General features: G+C 31.7%; 8 protein-coding genes across 8 annotated transcripts; 3 read left to right on the top strand and 5 right to left on the bottom strand.

Annotated features, from left to right (window-relative positions):
* Nucleotides 1–341: 341 nt before the first annotated feature.
* Nucleotides 342–2,717, bottom strand: CSC1 (Csc1p; the record flags this gene model as incomplete). Its single annotated transcript, XM_001642462.1, has 1 exon — nt 342–2,717. One exon carries the CDS (start codon nt 2,715–2,717, stop codon nt 342–344), a length of 2,376 nt encoding a protein of 791 aa, XP_001642512.1.
* A 479-nt stretch (nt 2,718–3,196) lies between these two features.
* Nucleotides 3,197–5,209, bottom strand: MSS116 (ATP-dependent RNA helicase; the record flags this gene model as incomplete). The annotated part of the gene is made up of 1 exon (XM_001642463.1): nt 3,197–5,209. One exon carries the CDS (start codon nt 5,207–5,209, stop codon nt 3,197–3,199), a length of 2,013 nt encoding a protein of 670 aa, XP_001642513.1.
* A 686-nt stretch (nt 5,210–5,895) lies between these two features.
* CAB5 (putative dephospho-CoA kinase) lies at nt 5,896–6,681 on the bottom strand (the record flags this gene model as incomplete). The annotated part of the gene is made up of 1 exon (XM_001642464.1): nt 5,896–6,681. The coding sequence occupies one exon, from the start codon at nt 6,679–6,681 to the stop codon at nt 5,896–5,898; it is 786 nt and encodes a 261-aa protein (XP_001642514.1).
* A 755-nt stretch (nt 6,682–7,436) lies between these two features.
* On the top strand, nt 7,437–8,651 carry CBS2 (Cbs2p; the record flags this gene model as incomplete). Its single annotated transcript, XM_001642465.1, has 1 exon — nt 7,437–8,651. The coding sequence occupies one exon, from the start codon at nt 7,437–7,439 to the stop codon at nt 8,649–8,651; it is 1,215 nt and encodes a 404-aa protein (XP_001642515.1).
* A 260-nt stretch (nt 8,652–8,911) lies between these two features.
* Nucleotides 8,912–10,513, bottom strand: Kpol_340p5 (uncharacterized protein; the record flags this gene model as incomplete). The annotated part of the gene is made up of 1 exon (XM_001642466.1): nt 8,912–10,513. One exon carries the CDS (start codon nt 10,511–10,513, stop codon nt 8,912–8,914), a length of 1,602 nt encoding a protein of 533 aa, XP_001642516.1.
* Nucleotides 10,514–11,951: 1,438 nt separating this feature from the next.
* On the top strand, nt 11,952–14,069 carry MSC2 (metal cation transporter MSC2; the record flags this gene model as incomplete). Its single annotated transcript, XM_001642467.1, has 1 exon — nt 11,952–14,069. One exon carries the CDS (start codon nt 11,952–11,954, stop codon nt 14,067–14,069), a length of 2,118 nt encoding a protein of 705 aa, XP_001642517.1.
* Nucleotides 14,070–14,224: 155 nt separating this feature from the next.
* TOP3 (DNA topoisomerase 3) lies at nt 14,225–16,177 on the bottom strand (the record flags this gene model as incomplete). The annotated part of the gene is made up of 1 exon (XM_001642468.1): nt 14,225–16,177. The coding sequence occupies one exon, from the start codon at nt 16,175–16,177 to the stop codon at nt 14,225–14,227; it is 1,953 nt and encodes a 650-aa protein (XP_001642518.1).
* Nucleotides 16,178–17,935: 1,758 nt separating this feature from the next.
* Nucleotides 17,936–20,776, top strand: Kpol_340p8 (EST1 family protein; the record flags this gene model as incomplete). The annotated part of the gene is made up of 1 exon (XM_001642469.1): nt 17,936–20,776. One exon carries the CDS (start codon nt 17,936–17,938, stop codon nt 20,774–20,776), a length of 2,841 nt encoding a protein of 946 aa, XP_001642519.1.
* Between the last annotated feature and the right edge of the window lie 777 nt (nt 20,777–21,553).

Consider the following 21,553-nt stretch of genomic DNA (forward strand, 5'->3'; position numbering starts at 1 on the left):
ATCGCATTTTTATTTAAATTTGATGGAATTGAATATTTCTTACTAATATTCGTGTGGAATTACTTTTGTTTTTCAGTAATTATGATTATTAAGATGACGGTAATGATGATGATGATGATGACAGAGCATAAGAACAAGGTCGATATTGTTGATGAAGACGTTGTATTAGGTCTGATTTATCATTATATTTATAATATTTAAAAAATCTATCTTATTGAATTAAAATAAAAAAATTATTCTGCTTAAATATTACAGATTTATTTCATGATATGTATTTATTAAAAATGTACAATGCATATTAGAGCTAAAACTGCATGAGCTTCGGGCAACTGAGTAAAAACCTATTTCAACATTGGACCCTCAAGATCAGTGATTAGATATGGATATGCATAATTTTCTTCTTCTACCAAGAATGTCTCTGTGTAATTATTCCTTTCATGTTCTCTAATGGAACTTAATGCGATATATTGGGATAATGGTAAATAGTTTCTTTGAAAATCGTATAGGAAGCTTAAAGTAATGAATGGTAGAGGCGATAGCCAAGATGACAGAACCCATCCACCCTCAAACCCTGCCAAAGTACCTGCCATAGTCAATTGGAATAGTAGCAGTCCAACTATCACCCTTCTAAAAATCAAAGGCCAAACTTTTCCTGTTGAATGTGGTAAATGGTCAGTGGCATATATTAGTTGATACTTGTAAACATAGAAACCAATAACAAAATATGCTAGTCCAGAAACCAAAATTTTAGTGCTCATCACGCTATAAATCAAAGTAATGATTAAAATTAAGATTGGTTGAGGTAATTGCAGACCAAAATTGAAAATTGGTGGATTGTAAAGTTCCTTTCTTTGCCTAGGTGTCTTGGCTTGAATTTTAACTAATGGAAACCCTATTAATGAACCTGCCAGTAATAATTTGAATGGAAACATACCTATACCTTGTAAAATGATTAAATCAACATAAAATAAAGAAAATTCTTTAATAGAAGTAGCTAGCTGGTATGCAATTTTAGTAGTATCACTTAGATAACCCCAATAATTAGAAGCAGTACCCGCTAAGGTAAAAACCAAAAACAAATTGACAAATATATAGAAGAAATTCTTAGATACCAATGAAATTTCTTCATCGCTATGAGATACCAACCCTTGGCATGAGGTCAAATATTCATAGAAGTAAGGAATTGCAAAATTCAATAACGTGAATAAATAAGTTGGCAGTAATCCTGTGACGATATTTTGAGCCCATTTGTTATCATTTAGAAATTTACCTAAGCTTGGCCAAAATTTAGTTAAAGTCTTAAGATTTAACAATGTAGCAAGGTATGACACTGGTATAATTAAAAATAAGCTTGATAAACCAATAAATATTGTGACAGTATAGCCCTTGATTAATCGGTCCTTTCTAGAAAGACATACATTGTCCCATTGGATATCATGTGGTGCAGGAGCAAGTCGAGTAATAAAATAATGAACTCTTGGATCTAACACAGCTTGAGCAGCCATTTGTGCATTTGCAACAGAGTCCATAGTAACAAAAGCAGTTGGTGTTGCACTATAATGTTTGGTACGGGCATCAATAATCTCACGGTCAATTAGTTTTAATTGATTCTCTAGATGTTCAATCGCATCAACATCCTCTCCTAATAATCCAAATAGACCTGTCTTAATTTTTGGTCTCTCTGTAAGTTGAACTTCATCATAAATAATATTTTCTTCTATCTCATTGGCACTTTGTTCTGAAGTATTTAAATCTTGATCTGTTGCGGAAGGATTATTTTCGACTACATCACTTTGTTGATTTCTTCTTAGGTTGTAATTTTCTGAATATCTTTCACTTCTAGCCAAATCCCTAGGACATTCAGAATACTTCAATTCTAGTTGATTTAAAACTTTTTCTCTATAATGGAATAATTTATTTAAAGGACCCCACTCTCTACAAATGGTTATTGAGGAAACTTTCCCTATTTTCAATTCTTCAATTCTATTTTTCAACTCATTCTTTTCACGTAATTCGATAGGGATGCCTGATAATCTAATGGTTCTATCAGCGATTGTATTCTGTTTACCCAAATACTGTTGCCTAGTATCAACAACTAATTTAGTTTGATTCATTAGCAGACGTATTGTTATGAAGGTGAAGAAATATGTGAACACAATGTACATCGATAAATAGAGCATTTTAGCCTCTGGATAAGGTGTTGGTCCCTCGAAGAAGTCATTTTTTTTTATTAGGGTTCTTATAAAATTAGTAGTTCCATCATCATCAGATCCATCATCATATCGTCCAGTTAAATGATATCTTATAGGTGATATGATGCAAATAGAAAACATGCAACATATGAATAGTAATTTGATACACATCTTGAAGAATCCCAAGAATACAAATGCATCTAAACCGGCGTATTCCAAAACTTGATCCTCTTTTATCCTATAGATAACAGACATCCAACCAAAGAGACTAGATTCATCCCAACCAGGTAATCGTAAGTTACTGTCATCCTTATACCTTCTACTAGAATATAATCTTGGTAACTTCTTTAAAAGAACTGAAAACGAAATTGTAGCAAATAAACCCAACAAAGTAGCAGTATATAATTGTGTTGTTACCACCTCTGAAGTAGGTTTCCTAAAATCAGGAGGTGTGACTGGATTTGTATCATTATCTGTAAAGTTATATGAGTAAGAAATTACTCTATCCAGTAGCAAAGAAGCCATCTCTTATTAACATTCGTTAACTTTATGAAGAAAGTAAAAATCTTAAACGAAAACCAAGATATCTCACTAGCAATTTACTAACAAATCTTATAAATATAGCCAGCGATTTCAAATGATCTTGATCCAGGTCTTAACTACCTATATGTCTATTCAGTTTCTTTAAAATGTACCTCCTGGTGATATATTAGTTCTTCTTTATTTGTTCATAGATTTAATTTAGATTATTGACCGCATCCTTTATTTAAGTATGAGTTGATGGATACATTTAAGTAACTAAAAGACAAGATAGATACATTTTAAGAGTTTTATGATTTTATATGTAAAACTAACATTACTATATATCTATCTAAACATATATATATATATATATTAAATGAAACTTTTATACGTTCTTTCTTATATTATTTACAAGATATTTCATAAAATATTGAATTAAATGCATTACTTTAAAACATGTCCATTACTTCTTAGAAATAGGACTAAAAACGTTCTCTGAATCTGTTACTTCTTTTGTATTGGTAATCTTCTTCACCTCTTGAATCTCTGTTGTTGAAGTTTCTGTAATTGTTACTCTTATAGTTACCGTATTTGTTTGAAGGATTGAATGATTTATTTCTTGAAAATTTTCTATTTGGTGATCTAGATCTACTCATGGCTAATCTTTCCATATGATCAGATGCATCACCTTTCAAATCGAACATTTCGCTACTAATTGTGTTGTTTACAAGACCGATTTTTTCAAGCATTCCTTTATTGTAAATAGGGATTTTTTGAGTAGGATCTTTCAAAAACGTACCATATGAACTAGCAATTGACATAAAAGCCTTGTTTTCATCTAGACCTAGTACAGATGAGTTACCTCTATAGAAGGAGATAACACTGATTAGTACATCTGCTAATTCTTCTTCGGATTCAATTAATTTTTCAACATTTTCCATTATTTCACTACTTGGTTCATAGTTAGATTTATTTTCAATGGAGATGTTTTTCTCTTTCTCTAAATTCTCAATTAAACCTAATTCACTGTCTGATAAGAATATAACAGACGCACCTTCTTTACCACCTCTAGCGGTTCTACCAATTCTATGGACATAGTTTGATAATTCAGATGGAACACCCAATTGTAAAACTTCTGTAACATTTGGGAAATCCATACCACGAGCACCAACATCAGTACAAACCAATAAACCCGCTGGTGCTCCCTTGAAAGAACCAACAATTCTTGTTCTCTTTGCTTGATCGATCTTACCATGGAATTCATAAACAGGGTAGCGATGTAGTGATTTTTTTAAAAGATTAGATAGGAATTTTGTAGCTTTGATAGTTGGTGTGAATAAAATAGCTTTATAATTTGGAACATTTTTTGTTTGTTTCAATAAATGATCGATTACAGCATAAGTGCTTTCAGCAAAATTCTGTGAGACCACCAAAGATTGTTCAATTTTCTCGTGAGATTCTGGTTCATTTTTATCAACAGTATCTAAAAATAAACATTCTGATTTATTCATAACATCATCGGCCAAAGTTTGAACTTTTTCATCTAATGTGGCAGAAAATAATAAAGTTCTGATATGGTCTTTACCAACATCATTCAATCCGTTTAGAGAGGTTGAGATATATTCTAAATCGTCTTTGAAACCAATTTCTAATAATCTATCAGCTTCATCTAATACTTTAAAGTCGACATGTTTGAAATATTCTGCTCCTACAGCTTCGACAGTGGCAATAAATCTACCTGGAGTGGCGATGATAATGTTTGGTCTGGTTTTCTTCAATTGGAATAGAGATTGGCCAAATTTCGTACCCCCAACTACAGACATACATCCAAATTTTTTCAAAGCATAGTTATTACTATGAATTTTATGAACTTCTTGTTCAATTTGTAAAGCCAAATCTCTTGTTGGAGCTAACACAACTGCCTTCACCATATCTGGTGATTCCCTTCTGGTTCTTATCAAATGTTCGAATAATGGGATCAAAAATGCAAAAGTCTTACCGGTACCAGTTTTGGCTCTAGCAATTACATCTCTATCTTCATTTTCCAAAATTGGCTTAATAGTCTTTTGTTGTACCGCGGTTAAATTTGGAAATCCCATTCTAGAAATAGACAGATGTAACATAGTATCAATAATGTTTTCATCTTTCAATTGATCTAAAGTAACCTCTACTTCATTCTCTAACTTAGGCATAACCACAACTTTTGTAAAATTTTTGGCATCTAATGAATCTGGATCTTTATCTTCAACAGGAGCTTTCCTTGCGAATCTACCACCATGACGACCAAAACTGTGGCTATTATCCCTAGAGTAATAGCCTTTATCACGGCCAGTTGCTCCATTACGATTGTATTGAAACTCTCTTTTCAAATTACTGCTAATCTGATAATTTCTAGAGACAGTGACCACTGACAAACCAGATTTCACTAATTCAGCAAATCCCGGAAGTCTGCTTTTCATAAAGCCAGCATTTCGTAACATCATAGTCGTTGTCATCAAACTGCAGGTCCTAGTTCACAATTCTAAACTACTTATCAACTTCAATGAACCTTCTAGTTCTATATTGCTTCTTATAGTATTTATATACACATCCACTCTTCTTTTAAAGCATCTCAATGAGATGCTTTAAATTTTTCATCAGATTTCCGTAAATAATGATATATTTTCTCATTTCGTCTTGATGGTCAGGTGACAGCAGATGGATTATATCACTGGTCTATGAAGGATGTGCCAATTGATTGAATATTACATCTGTTATATGTTACTAGACTGTGTCCATATTGTCTTTTAGATCTTATATCTAATATTATGTATAGTTTTAAGTTTCTTTTGGGTGAAAATTATGGAGAAATTTAGCGTAAGAGTTGTGGTGTCAGTAATTAATTGAAGACAGAAAATGGTCAAATGGTATGATTCAAATATTTATTTACTATATAAACATTACATACAGAAAATAAAGATACAGCAATTATGCTAAGAAAATTTCGTTATTTTTAATGATGTCTAGCTGAAGATTAGTTGCTAATGGTTGGTTGGAATAAAAATAATAGTTAAAATGAAAATGAAAATGAAAATGAAACTAATAAAGCTCTGGTAATACAAAAAAATGAAGTGGGAATTAAGAATTAAAATGAAAATACACTGTTAGTTATCTTTCTCTATTGCATGAGAGTAAGCGGTGGTTAATTTGTTTCAATTGGTCGATATACATCTCCTTCTCCATCTTCTTCGACTTCTGTTGCTTTGATATGCTTGGATCTCTTGCGTCTCCAACGAATTAAAAACCTTTTGGAAATTACTACAGAGGCAGCACTGACGACACCAAAAGGTGGGAAATATTCCAAGGCTGTTCTTACAAAAGAAGGTCTTACCTTTTCCATGACAGTATCGATTTGACTGTATAAGGAAGGGATATCGAAATTATTTCTCAAGACGAAATCTGATCTCTCAACACGTTCATCGTTTGAAATTTGGGAATTAATACGATTTTCAGCTTCTTCCAAAGTCATGTCAGAGTTTCTTGCCAGCAATCTTTGCAGTTGGATTTCATTTTTACAAACAACTGTGATTACCAACCCACAATAAACATCCAAGTTCGTTTCGAACAATAGTGGCACATCGACAACACACATACTGTAACCTCTAATATAATAGTCGAAGACAGTACTAAATATCTTGTATCTGATAGCAGGATGAGTGATACCATTCAAAACTTTCAACTCTTCAGGGTTTTCGAAGACATATTTACCTAAAGCTGACCTATCTAGCTGATTATCAGCTAGGACAAGATGATGAATTTTTGGTTGGAAATGTTCTACAATCTGATTATAGGCATCTTCACCAGGTTGGACAACATCTCTAGCCAACTTGTCTGCATCAACAATTGGAATCTTGTGATGGTTCTTTAATCTCCTAGAGACAGTACTCTTACCACATGCAATACCACCAGTGAGTCCAATAACTAACATCTTGTTTTTTTTTATTATTTTCTTATATTACTTGTGTTATTTGTATTAATTTATATTCTTATTTTTATTTAAAATATTACAATCCCTAACACCCTACTCTAGCTCCAGGTCTTGCTATTTCGATGTATATAGCACACTACAGTAACGATATCACGGTTTCTCCAAATATCTTCTTGCTCTTATTACCAAAAAGAACAAACAAAATCCTAATCTATCTGTCCTCTAATAGCTTAAAACTGGATAGCAGCTTCCAAAACCAAAACCAAAAGCAAAGTCAAAGTTTAAGTCAAAAACCTTTGTGTAACCTTCTATGCTTCCCAAACCAAATGAAATGAAATGAAATCGAAGTAAACCAAAAACTATATACATCACAATTTTTTCTATCTTCTCCTCTCCATTCAAAAGTTAACAAACCAACAATAGATCAAAACAATCTAAATCCATCAATCAATCTATCAATCCTCCTCCTCCTCCCCCTCCCCCAAACTCATCTTGATTTAATGAATGGATATCATGATATCTCTCTATCACTTCTATTTCTCATCTAAGTTCAAGTTCAGAACTAGTTCTTGATCCCGTCTCTACAAGACCATCTCTCAATCTATCAAAATCAAACTTATAAAATACAAGAGATGTGAATTATAAGATGGTTTGGAAGTTGACAAAGGAGTCCTCCAACAAGGAAGGTTTGGATTGGATGCAGATTGAATGCAGATTGTTGTTGATATAAGACTAGATTGGTTTTAAGAAGTAAAATGGTTATTAAGTTACCAAGAGTTTATTCATTAGGTTCATCGCCAATAGCTTCAGTTTTATCTTATGAAATTTCTCAATTGCCATTACAACCCAAGGTTCCACAGGTTATATTGTTGCTGAATGATCAGAAGAAGTTGGATAGGTTTTTGTTGAATGAGTCGAGGTTGACTGTTAGAGGTAAAGGTCAGATTGGTGAGCATTGCACTCAATTTATGGCTAGTTGTTCTCCTCCAGTTTATTCCACTGGTGAAGCTGCAATGATTGAAAATTTAGTGATATCTGAGCCAAATAATAAGAGTCTGAGTGTTTCCTTGAACAAGTATTCGAAGTCAATTGGTTCGACTTCGAATATTCTATTGTTGAATCCCTTCTTTGGCTCAATTGATTCTTTATATAACTATATATGGAATGGGAAGCTGAAAGGAAAAGGGAAAGGGAAAGGGAAAGAGAAAGAGAAACATGATCCCAGTGTTAATCTCCATCTACAGAGACCAAATTTATTGATGGGCTTAGTCGATAATATCCCTCCAGTGATAAGTAATACAAATAATGAATTCACATTTCAAGTTAATAATTCAAGGTTGGCAATGGATATATGTTCAGTACCAAGAGAATTTGAAAGTTATTCCTATGAAAAGGATCTTGATTCGTTACATAGCATGGAAACAAATAATGTTTTATTTAAACTATTGCATGAAACATCTGTGAACTCAAAGTTATCTTCAACTCCACTGAAATTAGACATTCAACCGTATGCTTACGGTGATCTATTGTTGAAAAGATTGGAAAATGTTATGGTAACTGGCAATATCAACGTTTTAACAAGTTTGTATGATTGTAAATTTAATGGAGAATTATTACAAATAAAAGATTCTACTAATATTTTACAAAGGCTCATTAGAGAACAAATTGACATTATTTTAAATTCAATGACATTTATTAATAAAATACCAAATTATCAAATCGCGTTGGATCAGGAAAGACTGCTGAATATAATTATTGATGATTTGAAGAAAAATTGTAACAAGACAAGTAAAATGAAGAAAGATTTAGATTCGTTAAATTTAACTAATATAAATCAAGAAATTGGATATTTTGTAAAACTTGCAAAATATCATCGCATTAATTGTAAATGGAACTCTATTATCACACAATTAGTTAAAGGTAAAGCAGCATTAATAAAATACAGAGCATTAAATTATTCCTATTTATAAATTTTATTATAAAAGTAAGAAGCATTATATTTATATATATATATATATATATATATATATTTCAAACCTGTAAATATTGTACTAGAATTAAAGTTTGGATTTTAATAAATGAAGAATAAATACATTGATCAATATCAATTATCCATTGGTGCTATATAAGTCAGTTCATTGTTACTATTATTCCTATTACTGTTGTTGTTGTTGTTTATTTTATTTTATTTAATTTAATATAAATTTTTCTATCTATAAAATGCAGCCCTTTATTTAGAAGGGATATTAAATGAATATACAATAATAATGAATGAAATACCGCTGAATAACAATATGGTATTAAAGAACCCGTTAGGAAATCGTCTTCCTCTTTCAGGAATTTTTTCAGAATTTATTTCAGTCTTTTCATCATCATCTTTCTTTAAAGTCGTTTTAGCATTATCTTTAATTTTGGAGTCTTTCTTCAAACGTTGAGAATTCTTATAGCGTTCTACTTCCAGCATAGTCTTTAAATCTTCAATCTCATTGTTAATATTCCTTATGGTTTCATTATTTTCCTTTCGTTTTATCTCGAATGACTCTTTTAAACTCTTATTTCTCTTTTCAATTTTTTTCATCTTCTGCTCATATTCTTCTACAATACTATCATGTTGTTCACATAATTCTTTCTTTAAATTTATTTGAATTGTTGCTAATTGCCTATCGTTATGTTCCATCATAATTTTTTTTAAATATTCGAATCCTGAAGTAAAGTTATTTAAAAACTCCTCAGCTGATTTGATCTTCAATGATGATCTTCTTTCCAGTATTATTTCAGTGGCCAATAGTCTCAAAACATTCGACAGTTCAGAGCTTGTACCTATTGAATTGTTAATGTATATCCCACTAAGTAGTTCGGATTCTAAACCTAAAATTGTGTCTTCAAGATCAAGGTGACTACTGTCTCCAAATAAAGTAGTTTCGTATGCAGCTTGTTTAAGAATTGATGGATGTCTTTCTCTTATTGATGGGCTATCGTCATCCTCCACATCTAATGTTCTCGTGTCACTCCAAAAGCAGGTATTTTCACACGTCAGAGGCACAATAGATATATCTTCGATATATGCACTAATCTTTCTATGTTCAGATTTTGAATCTATATCTGTACCCAAATCCACCATGTCGCCGATTTTCAAAGGTACATCAGATTGGCCAATCCTATTTCCATTAACAAAAGTCCCATTACTCGATTTCAGATCATGAATTAAAATTGTCCCAGTATTAGGATCACAAGTCAACATTGCATGATTTCTAGACAATACTCTTGAATCGAAATATCCATTATCCGATTTCACCATGGGTGGTTGATGCATATCCCTGTTCCTAGAATTATTATTGTTATTGTTATTGCCATTATTGGGGTTGCCATTATTGGGGTTGCCATTATTATTACTATTATTATTATTACTATTATTATTATTACCGCTGTTGTTGTTATTAGTGCTACTGTTATTAGAGTTAGAATTATTATTAGCGTTCGATGCAACAGGCCTCCCCAATTTCATCCCATCCGGCTTAAAAGGAATAGCCAAATATTTCGTATCAAAGGTCCCATTCAAAGATTTCAATATCATTACAGTAAGGAACTTTCTTCTTGGAGATAAATTACTGGATAATTGTCCTTCCAATAACGATTCTCTCTTCAACATAAATTTTGAAAAACCAGGAGTAAACGACGAAGCTCCTCCGTCTTTTTGTTGGACACTTTCAATCTCTTGGTCAACTTGTACCTTCTCCTGCAACGATACAACTTCATCTTTAATGAGCCCTGAATTCAATCCACCATTACTACGAGAATGATGTCTTTCAGTAGTACGATTAACTTCAGCCATACTGTTAACGTCAAATGGAGATAAAGGGCCTCAAAAAAGCAGAAAATGATCAAAATAACTAGGAAAGGAACACAGGAACAAACAGACAAATCAAAAATAACAAACCCTTTAAACTTTAAAACCAATCCACCCAGCAGATATACGTCTATGAATTAAAAGAAAGATCAAATAACTAGAACTAACACTCTGATTTTTTGTCTTTTTTTGATCCAATAAATAAGTCTCTTCTTCCCTTATAGCTTTATCCCAAAAAAAATACAATAAAATTACAATAAAATAAACCAAAAACAACCAATTGAACCTATTACTTAACCACTACAACAATTGACAATGTCAATAAGGTCCTTCAGTAATTGATCCAACCTTAAATTACCTTTTCTTTAACCTTTTTTGTCACTAGAACTAACTTGAATATCTAAATTTCCTTTTCAAATTTTGAAATATATCTTCTATTTCATAAAAATGTCGATTGAATCGATGGGGGACTTAAAATAAGCCAAATGATCAGTGTATAGAGTGGATTTTGATCTTAAAGAAAGGAAGTTGGAAGTATGTGGATAGTATATGAGTGTGTGTGATAGTGTTTATTAATTTATTATTTGTACTCCTGTCAAGATTTGGTAGCAAGGTATGCATATGGTCTCGTTTATTATATTTCAATTTATAATTGCGACAGAAAAGGTTCGTCTTGAAGTGAATTACGTGTATATATGGATTGAAGTTGTATTCGTACTTTGTGGCTCTTGGCATCTTGTTGTGAAACAGAATAAATTTATTCTTTATGGTGATCTTAACAGGATTTCGTTTTTAAAATATATATATAAATATGTTTAGTTCTTGTTCTGGACCTTTAATGAGCTAAACGTTAAATTAAAGAAAGATTAAATGAAATGGAACTTCAAATGAACAATAGATTAGAAATAGTGGTCCCAATTTGTTCAAAAGAGAGTCAAAGAAGTATATAGGTAGATAGAGCAAGAGAGTTAATGTATATGGTTAGTGACGGTTCGTACCCATTTCAATTAATGACGTCATTATATTCAAATTCCCACATACTTCAATAAAATATCACATTTAACGATACCATTAATTTGATATATCAATCTATAAAATTGATCAATTCTAAACTTGGCCAGCTTTGATGTACCGGTAAGGTTCACATATGACCAGGACTAAGGTTGGTATATGAATCTGAATTGGGTTCATACAGGGTAGATCTAGTTTGTGTTCAATTGAGGGTCGATCCGTTTCTCAAAATTGTTCCTTTGGGCATTTTTTTATAGCAGCAATACAATAACGCTATTTAAGAAGGTACCTATTCTGGCAATACAGCTAAAGGCAAAAAAAATAAAAGGACACTGTTATAAGTGCTGTCTTATGGACGTGTTATTAGTTGGTTCATTTCAATTCAATCTATAATTTCTTTTGCAATTATCTTATGTCATTGCAGGGGTTTTTGACAAGGGTTCCTCTCCTGTTGTCCTTTCCTACAATCATACTTTCTAGCAGCTTAATAATAGTGCTCTACGATGATGTCAATTTAGATGGGAATGATATAAACATAGTTGGCAATGTTACTAAGAATTTAACTAAACTGATATTGATACCTTTATTTTCTGCATCGTCTTTCACAGCTTTGGGTTATTCTTTGAAGATCATTACTAGAAATAAGTTAATATTCCCAGTCTTCATGGCTACTTTTATATCAAGTTTATTAAGTTTCTTATTAGGTCCAATTCAAACTACTTGTATAAGTTTACTGACAATTAATATGCTGTGTACTGTTTACTACGAACAAAATCCAAAATTGTTATCATGGCTCCAATTGACCAAGACTTATCTACCGTTAGCATTTATTAGTACATTAATTTATTACATGGGAAACAATGAATACTCTTTGATGCCAATTGCAACTCATTTGACAATTATCATAATACTATTGATTTCAAAGAAAACTATTTTGTCATATTTATTCAAATCATACCCTTCCAAAGAATCTGATCAAGATCAAAGGCGGCATTCAAAATTCTTTATCACATTGTTGTTCGTGTTGAAACTAACTTCAATTTTTTCAATATACATGGTTTCGATGTCCTTCCCACTATGTGATCTACAATTGTTAATGGTAATCGTGTTCATTGGCTGTCTGGCAATTTTCTTTTTATCCTTACAAGATTTACTAACAAGCGATTCTTCAGTGAACTCTGATGGTGAATTGGTATTTAAAAATTTACATGTCGCTTGGATTACTAAATATACAACATTTTCTACAGGTATGATGGCTTTAGTATTACACTATCTATCTTCAAATACTTTAGGACCGCATTCCATTACTGATCTCGTTGTGATTCTATATATTGTGATGTCTGAAGTAATTGTTTATTTCCAAACCAATGGTTACCATCATAATTCATCTCATCATTCACATTCACATGATACATCCAGTAACAATAGCCACTCATCATCTCATCAAGGTCATACTCATTCACACTCATCTGGAAGCATTTTTAGAGAAATGGCCTCCAATGAAGAAACAAGATCAATTTTCTCCTTTTTACTATTGAATACCACATTTATGTTTGTGCAATTACTATACTCCTTCCGTTCAAAATCTTTAGGATTATTGTCCGATTCTCTACATATGGCCTTAGATTGTACATCACTACTACTAGGTTTATTGGCAGGTATATTGTCAAAGAGACCACCTAATGATAAGTTCCCGTTTGGTATGGGATATTTGGAAACCTTGACAGGTTTCACAAACGGTATTCTATTAATTGGAATTGTTTCTGGTATATTTATTGAAGCTATAGGTAGAATATTTAATCCAATCCATCTTCATGGTACAAATGAATTGCTTGTTGTCGCTTCTCTAGGTTTATTTGTTAATTTAATAGGTTTATTTGCTTTTGATCATAGTGGTCATGCTGGTGATCACGGTAATGAAAATATGAGAGGTGTCTTTTTACATATATTAGCAGATACATTGGGTTCTGTAGGTGTCGTTATTTCTACTTTGCTGATTAAGTTAACACATTGGCCAATATTCGATCCAATTGCCTCCATATTGATCGGCTCTTTAATTTTATTAAGTGCCATTCCATTGATTAAATCTACATCGTCGAGAATTCTTCTTCAACTAGATGATAAAAAACATAATGCTGTTAAGAATGCTTTAAACAAAATTTCAACAACACCAGGTATATCTGGCTATACTTCCCCTAAATTTTGGCCAATTTCTGCACCATCATCAGGACATTCTCATGGCCATAGTCATAGTCATGGCCATTCTCACTCACACTCTCACGATGATTCAAAAGAGGAACCTAAAGATGAAGATGGTAATGGAAAGCCAGCCACATTAATGGGTTATATTCATATCCAATATGTAGAGGGAGAAAACTCTACTATTGTCAAGAAGCGAGTAGAAAAAATATTTGAATCATTTGGAATTAAAGCTTGGATTCAAGTAGAGCCAACTGATTCAAGATGTTGGTGTAGATCATCATCATATCAAGCACAGCAGATAGTCCCACAAACATTATATACTAATTAAATTTAGTGACATAGACATTTATATAGCATCTATAAAATGATGTATGTAAAGTTATTCAACCAATTGTATTATAGATTCGATACGTTATGTTTTAAAAATTTATTTATTATGCGGAATATATAACTTCAAATCAAATAAGTGCATGCAATGTAGAGCTAAATTACCGTTCTTCTTACTCTGTCAAATACTTCAAGCAAAGTATTTTTGGAACCATTAGTTTTTATCCAGTACTTCTTATACTTTTCAACAATATCTACGACAACTTCATTTTTAGTACGATTCCCTTCACAAATCTTTTTCAATTCTTCTTCCATTTCCCTTCTTTGAAAGGGTTTGGCAAATGAATCCTCCAAACCGATTTCTTCAAATCCATGAACTAATGCTATTCCTAAAGTTGTAGGTTGTAAATACGTTTCTTTGCCTGACTTTTCACTTTTGATATATTTTCTTACTTGAATTTTTTCAATATGCTCTGCAATAGTAGCATCTGTTCCTATTCCATTAACATCCATTAAAGAAATTAATTCTGATTCTGTCATTGGTTTAGGAGGAGATGTTTTACCAGATTTCATTTCAGCTTTTCCAATTGTGCAGATTTCATTCATCTCAAGACGTGGTAATTGCTTTGTCGATTCCCATTTAGCCCAAGGATAAACATCAAGAAAATTTCTTTCTAAAACGACCAACCCACTAGCAGTAAATTTTTCACCTGCCCAATCTAATGTCAATGTTGTTGATAAACCCTTAGCGTCTTCGGAGCAGCAGGCTAAAAAGTGTCGTACTACATACTCATACACAGACCTTTCCACTGGTGTTATATTAGTCGCTTTAGCTCCTAAGCTGATAATTGGATGAATTGGAGGATGCGCTTTATCATCATGTGTACCACTTCTTGGAAATTTAAACTTATTTGTTCCTGGCGCATCTGATATTAGTTGCTCTGCATATGCAGCCCAAGGTGACCTATGGTTTCCCTGATCTAATTGAGCCTGTTTCTCAACTAATGACTTTAGATTCATTGTCTGTGGAAAAATATCAGTTTCAGTTCTTGGATAAGATATAAACCCTTTCTGGTAAAGTTTTTCAGCTGCATCAAGAGATTGTTTTGCATTTAGTCTTAAAAATCTTGCACAATTTTTTTGGAGTTCAACAGTAGTTAATGGAAGAGGACGGTATTTAGATGTTGGTTTCGATTTCAAATCTATTACCTTTGCTTGATTACCCGCTAATTCCAAACAAACTTCATAAAATGTGAGAACCGTTAATCTATCAAATATATGTCCCCTTTCCCACTGAAACGTTGTAAATTCACCACCATTTTTATCTTTGTTTTCGATCTGGAGTTGTATATGCCAAAACTCTTCTGGTATGAAGTGCCGTATTCTTTCATATCTGTCTACAACGAACCCCAACGTCGGGAATTGGCATGTACCATACGATATTACTACATTTTCTTTTTTAGCGTTAGGACCAGAATTCATTTGAATTGTAGCACTCACTTTATTCTTCATTGTATCGGTTAAAAGACGAGTGAATGTAACCCCTGCTCGCAGATCTATCTCCATTCTTGTTTCTACTGCATTGACACTATTCATATCCAACCTTCTCGGATTCCTTGCAGCATATAAAATATGAGATCTCTCTAAATGAGAGAAATTAGCTCTAAACATTTGGTCTTCATTAAGACGTCTATTACCCTTTTTCGCTTCTTGGAATATTTCCCAACCTATATATTCACCTTCTCTATCACAATCCGTCCAAATCATCAGGAAATCTGCGTTTCTTGCCTCCTTTTTAATGTTATCTGCAATTTTTTTTTGATTCTTATCATAAACTTGTAATAATGGCGCATCGAATAATTCATGTACCGGACACTTGCCCCAACCATATCTGTCATTTGGGAAATCAATTCCCATAAGATGACCAGCAACACTGGTCATCGTCACATCGCAGTCCCTGTCATTTATAAATGGGAATCCATTAAATCTAAAATCATAATTTTTAACATACATATACCCAGAATCACGTGCATTAGAATTACCACCACTCAAAATTTGAGAAACCGCTTTAGCAATTGAATTCTTCTCAGCAACGCACAAAACTCTCATTGCTTTATAGATGACAATAAACAGATTCACCTCCAAGCTAACACCACTATCCCCAATTCACAAAAATCATCTAAATATACTTGAAATAACGTTAACCTTAAATTAACTTCTTTAACATCTCAGTCTGTATTTCATTTAATAGTCAAAATCCTTTAAAGTTCTTCACTTTCTAAAAATTTTCACTATTAAAATTTATCGATGGACAAAACCATGCTGACTACGATAGTAATAAGCGGAAGAAACACGAGAAACCATATTTAACCACGTGACACAACGCGAATTCGCGACGTTCCAATGGTGGGTAATATAAAAGAGAGACCAGAAGTCATGTGATTATTGTGTATATTCTACAAGTAAATAAAACTAGATATCGATATATACACATACACACACATACAATTATATATATACGAGGGACACAATTGGTTGTTTCCTAGCAAAAAGGAACAAAATAATTGAAATTGAAATTGAAATCAAACTTCTATACCCAATAGTTACAACGCATCAGACGGTATGCGCCTATTCGTAGCCATACTGATGTCACATTGTTCAACGTTTATAACATGGGCATAATAATGTAGTAAATTTGTCAGATTTTGATTCCCTCGTAACTTTCCAGGGTATCTGATGATGGTTTTAAACGATATCGAAATAATACTGGAGATATAATACTGCAAAGGGACAAGAATACAATCCAGTGTTCGGATTCGTTCAGATATATCCACACACACAATGTAACTGATCGGTACGACAGGGTGAGTTTAACTCTAATCATCTGAATTTTTAGACATTATTTCAACTTATTGGATTCCCCCCAAAGGATAAATTATTGGATAAACTAAATGACAGAAACGTCTTTATTGCTTAATTATCCTTCCTCAATCGATTTATATCACCATTATAATAACTGGCCAAGTCACATGTGTGCACTAACTAACTAGTCGGTAACTCATCATTACCCTACCTTTGATACTGACTATGTTTAAAATCAACCTCTAATATAGTATATATCATTACCAACGAAATAGTTTAAAGGTATTATTTTTTTTTCTCTCTCTTCTTATAGAAAGAGAAATTAACGATATCGAAGACAAAAAGATTCTAAGATGAAATAAAAAGATAAATAATTTAAAATTATGAAGTGATTTTGTTTACATTCGATTACATATCTCTCTAAAAATTAAACTACAACCAAAATAATTAGTGTCCAACACATCAGTTTATTTCAAGTTTTTCTGTTATTCACAATTGGCAAACTGCGACTTGTGTGAAATCACAGAAAACCAAAACAATAAAATATAATAGCAAAACGAAGTTCAAAGTAATAAAAGATCATATTTGGGCTATTGATATAATTCACTTTTTGGTGTTATAGTATAGATATATATATTTGTATTCATGTTTTTATTAACACGATAGAATAATCTGTTTTTTTGCCATTAATCATTAATCAGGTGTATTACTTTTAGTCACAATTTCCTTCAATTCTCGTTGGTTGGGTCATATTATTATTACAAGCGTGTTTCTTTGTTTGTGCTCGAGTGTGTCTAAACATCCAATTCATTTCTATATATAATTGAATATATATGAGTTGAAATTATAAAATTGACTTGATTTGAAATATAGATAAGCTTAATTATATTATCAGTGCGTGATAACAATTTTGAATAATTAAAATAACAATTCAATTTATCATTTTTAAAACAACTGACGAAGTTAGTGTCTCATTGTATACATATAAATTATTGAAACAGATCAATGAGTAGTCTGACAAACTCTGAAAATTACATACAGAGACTACTTACAGATTTTCAAAAACAATTACAACCAATTTTGGAATCAAATAGAATTATTCAAGATTATACCTTATTAAATGGTTATATTAACTTCGTTCATTCTAAAGTTTATCGTTTGATTTTTAATATTCTAGAAGATGAAAAAACAAATATTGGTAGTAACGATCATTTAAATTTTGATTCAAATGTGATTTCAAATATTTTAATTGTACTTTGGGAAAAAATTCAATACCCTATATTTAAGTGGTTTCAAGCCTGGCAAAAATGTTTATTACCTAAATCAAAGGATGAAAAGCCAAAATATGTCGAATTTAGACAAATGAATAGTAAAGTAACAAAGTTTTTCAAATCCGTGCATTCATTTTACTATGATATTATTGAAAATATTCATTCCCAATATGACTTATCTCAAGTTATTTCAAATTCAATTTTTAAAAATTTGAATTTAACTGATAAAAATCAAATTAAAAATACGGAAAAATATAAGTTGGACCAAAATAATAAATTAGGTGTTTTACTAGTGGTAACTTTGCATAGATGCATCCTTTATATTGGTTCCTCTCAGAAATATAAAACCATAAGTGATAAAATATCAAACAAATATGTGATAGATGATTTTAAAAAATCAATTAGATATTTTGACATGGCGTCATTAATTTTGCCATCTGTCGGAGAGACATATCTACAAAAAGGTATGATTCTCATTTCAACAGAAAATTACGGAATTGCCAGTTATGAATTTATTAGAAGTATTTTATCGAGAATACCAAATTTAGCAGGTTTTTCAAATTTGACAAAATTATTATGTGATGACAAAAGTTCATTAAGGAAAAGATTTGAATCAATTTTACTAGACACTCACAATAAGGATATTCTAAGTACAAGAATTGTAGATAAAGAAATTACAGAATATTACTTCCTTGCCTTATTTTCAAATAAATTTACGAAATGCATCCAAAAAGATATACCTCAAAACACAGATGATACACTTTTAGATGGTAGACTGAAACTAAACCATATTGAATTGGCATTATATGAAAGGATATCAACAAAATATATGAAAAACATTCATACAATTTTTGTAAGTTTACTTACAGTTATAGGAGGATATGAAATTATTTCATTAAATAATACCAACAGTAATGATCAATTAAGAATAAAGAAAATTTCATTAGATGAAATATCTGAAAAACAGTTGGCATATTTAAAGTTTGCATTCGATTTAATATCACATATATTCAATAATGTAATAGCTAAAGGCTGGGAAAATAATTTAGAGAAATATGAATATTTGGCCATGGTACGTATTGTTATATGTTGGATAAAATCAAACAAATCTGTAATTCAATATTCACACCGTAATAGAAAGTTCTGTGATTCTTTTGTGAATTTACTAAATAACTTTTTATCAAGCAAAAAGTTCACTGAAATGACTATTCCAGATGTTAGACCAGGCAGAGCTTATTTTTTCCAAGAAGATATTTTTTTGAAGGAATTTTCACCTATTAAATATGCCTTGGCAGATTTCAACGACACTGCTATTTTTTCCAAGTTAGATTCTCCAAACAGATTAGTAGGTGAAGTCGAAATCTCTGAAAAATTGAATAACAACGATGAAACAGAATTAAGATTACAATCTATCCTTTATTCTGGTTCCAAATTTTTCCGTAAAAATAGTTTCAACGTGGAATGGATTCCATCTAAAAATTCCTTTTCAACTATAGAGCCCATGAAAGAGGAACCTAAGTCAAAAATGAAACCTTACAAGAAATCCAATTTTATCACTGAGAAAAAGAATAAAGGTAACTCCAAGTCTGCTTCAAGTAGAGTATTATCATTGACGGAACTTGAAAATCAAATTATCAATTCAAGAGGCACATCCACTACGGAACAAAGAGGATATAGTGGCTCTTCATTGCCTATGGCTCCTTCATCATTTATTGTTAAACCAAGCTCTTCTTTAACGACTGACAAGAGTTCACATCATAAGGATGACACTGACTCTTCTTTGGGATCTAATAGATTAAGCTTGTCAACCAGGTCTAACGATTCTATATCCTCCAAAGACGAAGGTGTGTCAGAAGATAAGGAAGAAATTCAAAAAGTTGAAACAATACCGTCCTCTTCAGACGCCTCACCTAAATTGTTGAGGAACATAGAAAAAATAAATGTTCCCGAAAATCCTCAGCAACCAAAGAGCAACAATGAGAACACAATTCAACAGGATACCCAAATTCAAGATTCATTGCCAAAATTTACAGGTTTTCAAAATTCATATCCATACGCTACACCTAATGTAAATAATACTATCAATTCTATGCAACTTGAAGGCAAGTATTCACAATTACCTATTTCATCATGTCCATTTCCACAACAAAATGGGTTTAATCCAGTAGATGCTACAAAATATCCACCTGTGCAAACAAATACAGATTATCAAGGGAATCCAATCCAAAATCTACCATCTCAACCTGTCGCAAATCGCGACAGTAATTATAACCAATTGATGGGAGTCCCAGGAGAGTTCTTCGCAAACAGAGGAGGATACCCAGCACCAATTCAATATATGAATGGCAGCTATTTTTCATATCAACAACAAGTGACTACGAGTCAATATGGGGCACCACCAGGCTGGACACAGCCACAACGATTTGTTCCACCGCCTCACTCATTACCCAATCATCCTCAACAACAACAGCAGCAACAACAACAACAACAAATCCAATATACACAAGAATACACTCGGATGAATACTCAGCAGCAAATGCAGTCATGGCAAAGCTACAAAAACACCCAATTCTAAGTTAATAAAAGAAATATAAATTATAATTATCTAACTTCATATGTAATTATTACTTTATCTCTGCTAACTTTATTTCACTTTAGTTGTTCGCCATTTATTCTATATTTTTCTTATATTATTACTATCATCATTGTCATAATCCTCATTATCACTAATTTTTTTTTTGACCCTGTTTGGATCAGGAGTATCACTTTCTGACACATCGGTTTCTTCTAAGGAAAAGTTAGTGAAAACTTATATACAAATAAGCATACTTAATAACCTATTATAAATTAATATTATTGATTATTGTAAAGCGCATATATCTCTAAACAGTTCATATAAATCAATCTTTACCATATATTTGCTGTCTCTGTCTCTGTCCTTGTCTTGTTTCTCAAATTGAAATCGAAATCGTAATGCCGTCATTTTGGTATTTTCTACGGAATCATCTGAGGAATCGAAAAGAAAAAAAGGTCGAAGTGACTAAGATAAATAAGGTCGAATCGAAATTAATTAAATTAACATTGAAATTAAATAGATTCGATTCTATTTGACTTTATGTAAAATAGTTGATCTTAATAATTATTTAATCAAATACTCAACATCATTTATCATACACTATAATTGAAGTGTTAATATTAATATCCTGAAAAGCAGTTGTGGATAATATTTTTATTTAATTCAAGATAATAATTAGAGTTTGATATATGTTTTCCAAGAATATTTGAATACTACAGCTTTAAATAGTATATAGAAACTTTCGAATTTAGAGTTAACACAATAGTGATATATATT

This window comes from Vanderwaltozyma polyspora, genomic scaffold (assembly GCF_000150035.1).
Source record: "Vanderwaltozyma polyspora DSM 70294 KpolScaffold340 genomic scaffold, whole genome shotgun sequence".
NCBI lineage: Eukaryota > Fungi > Ascomycota > Saccharomycetes > Saccharomycetales > Saccharomycetaceae > Vanderwaltozyma > Vanderwaltozyma polyspora.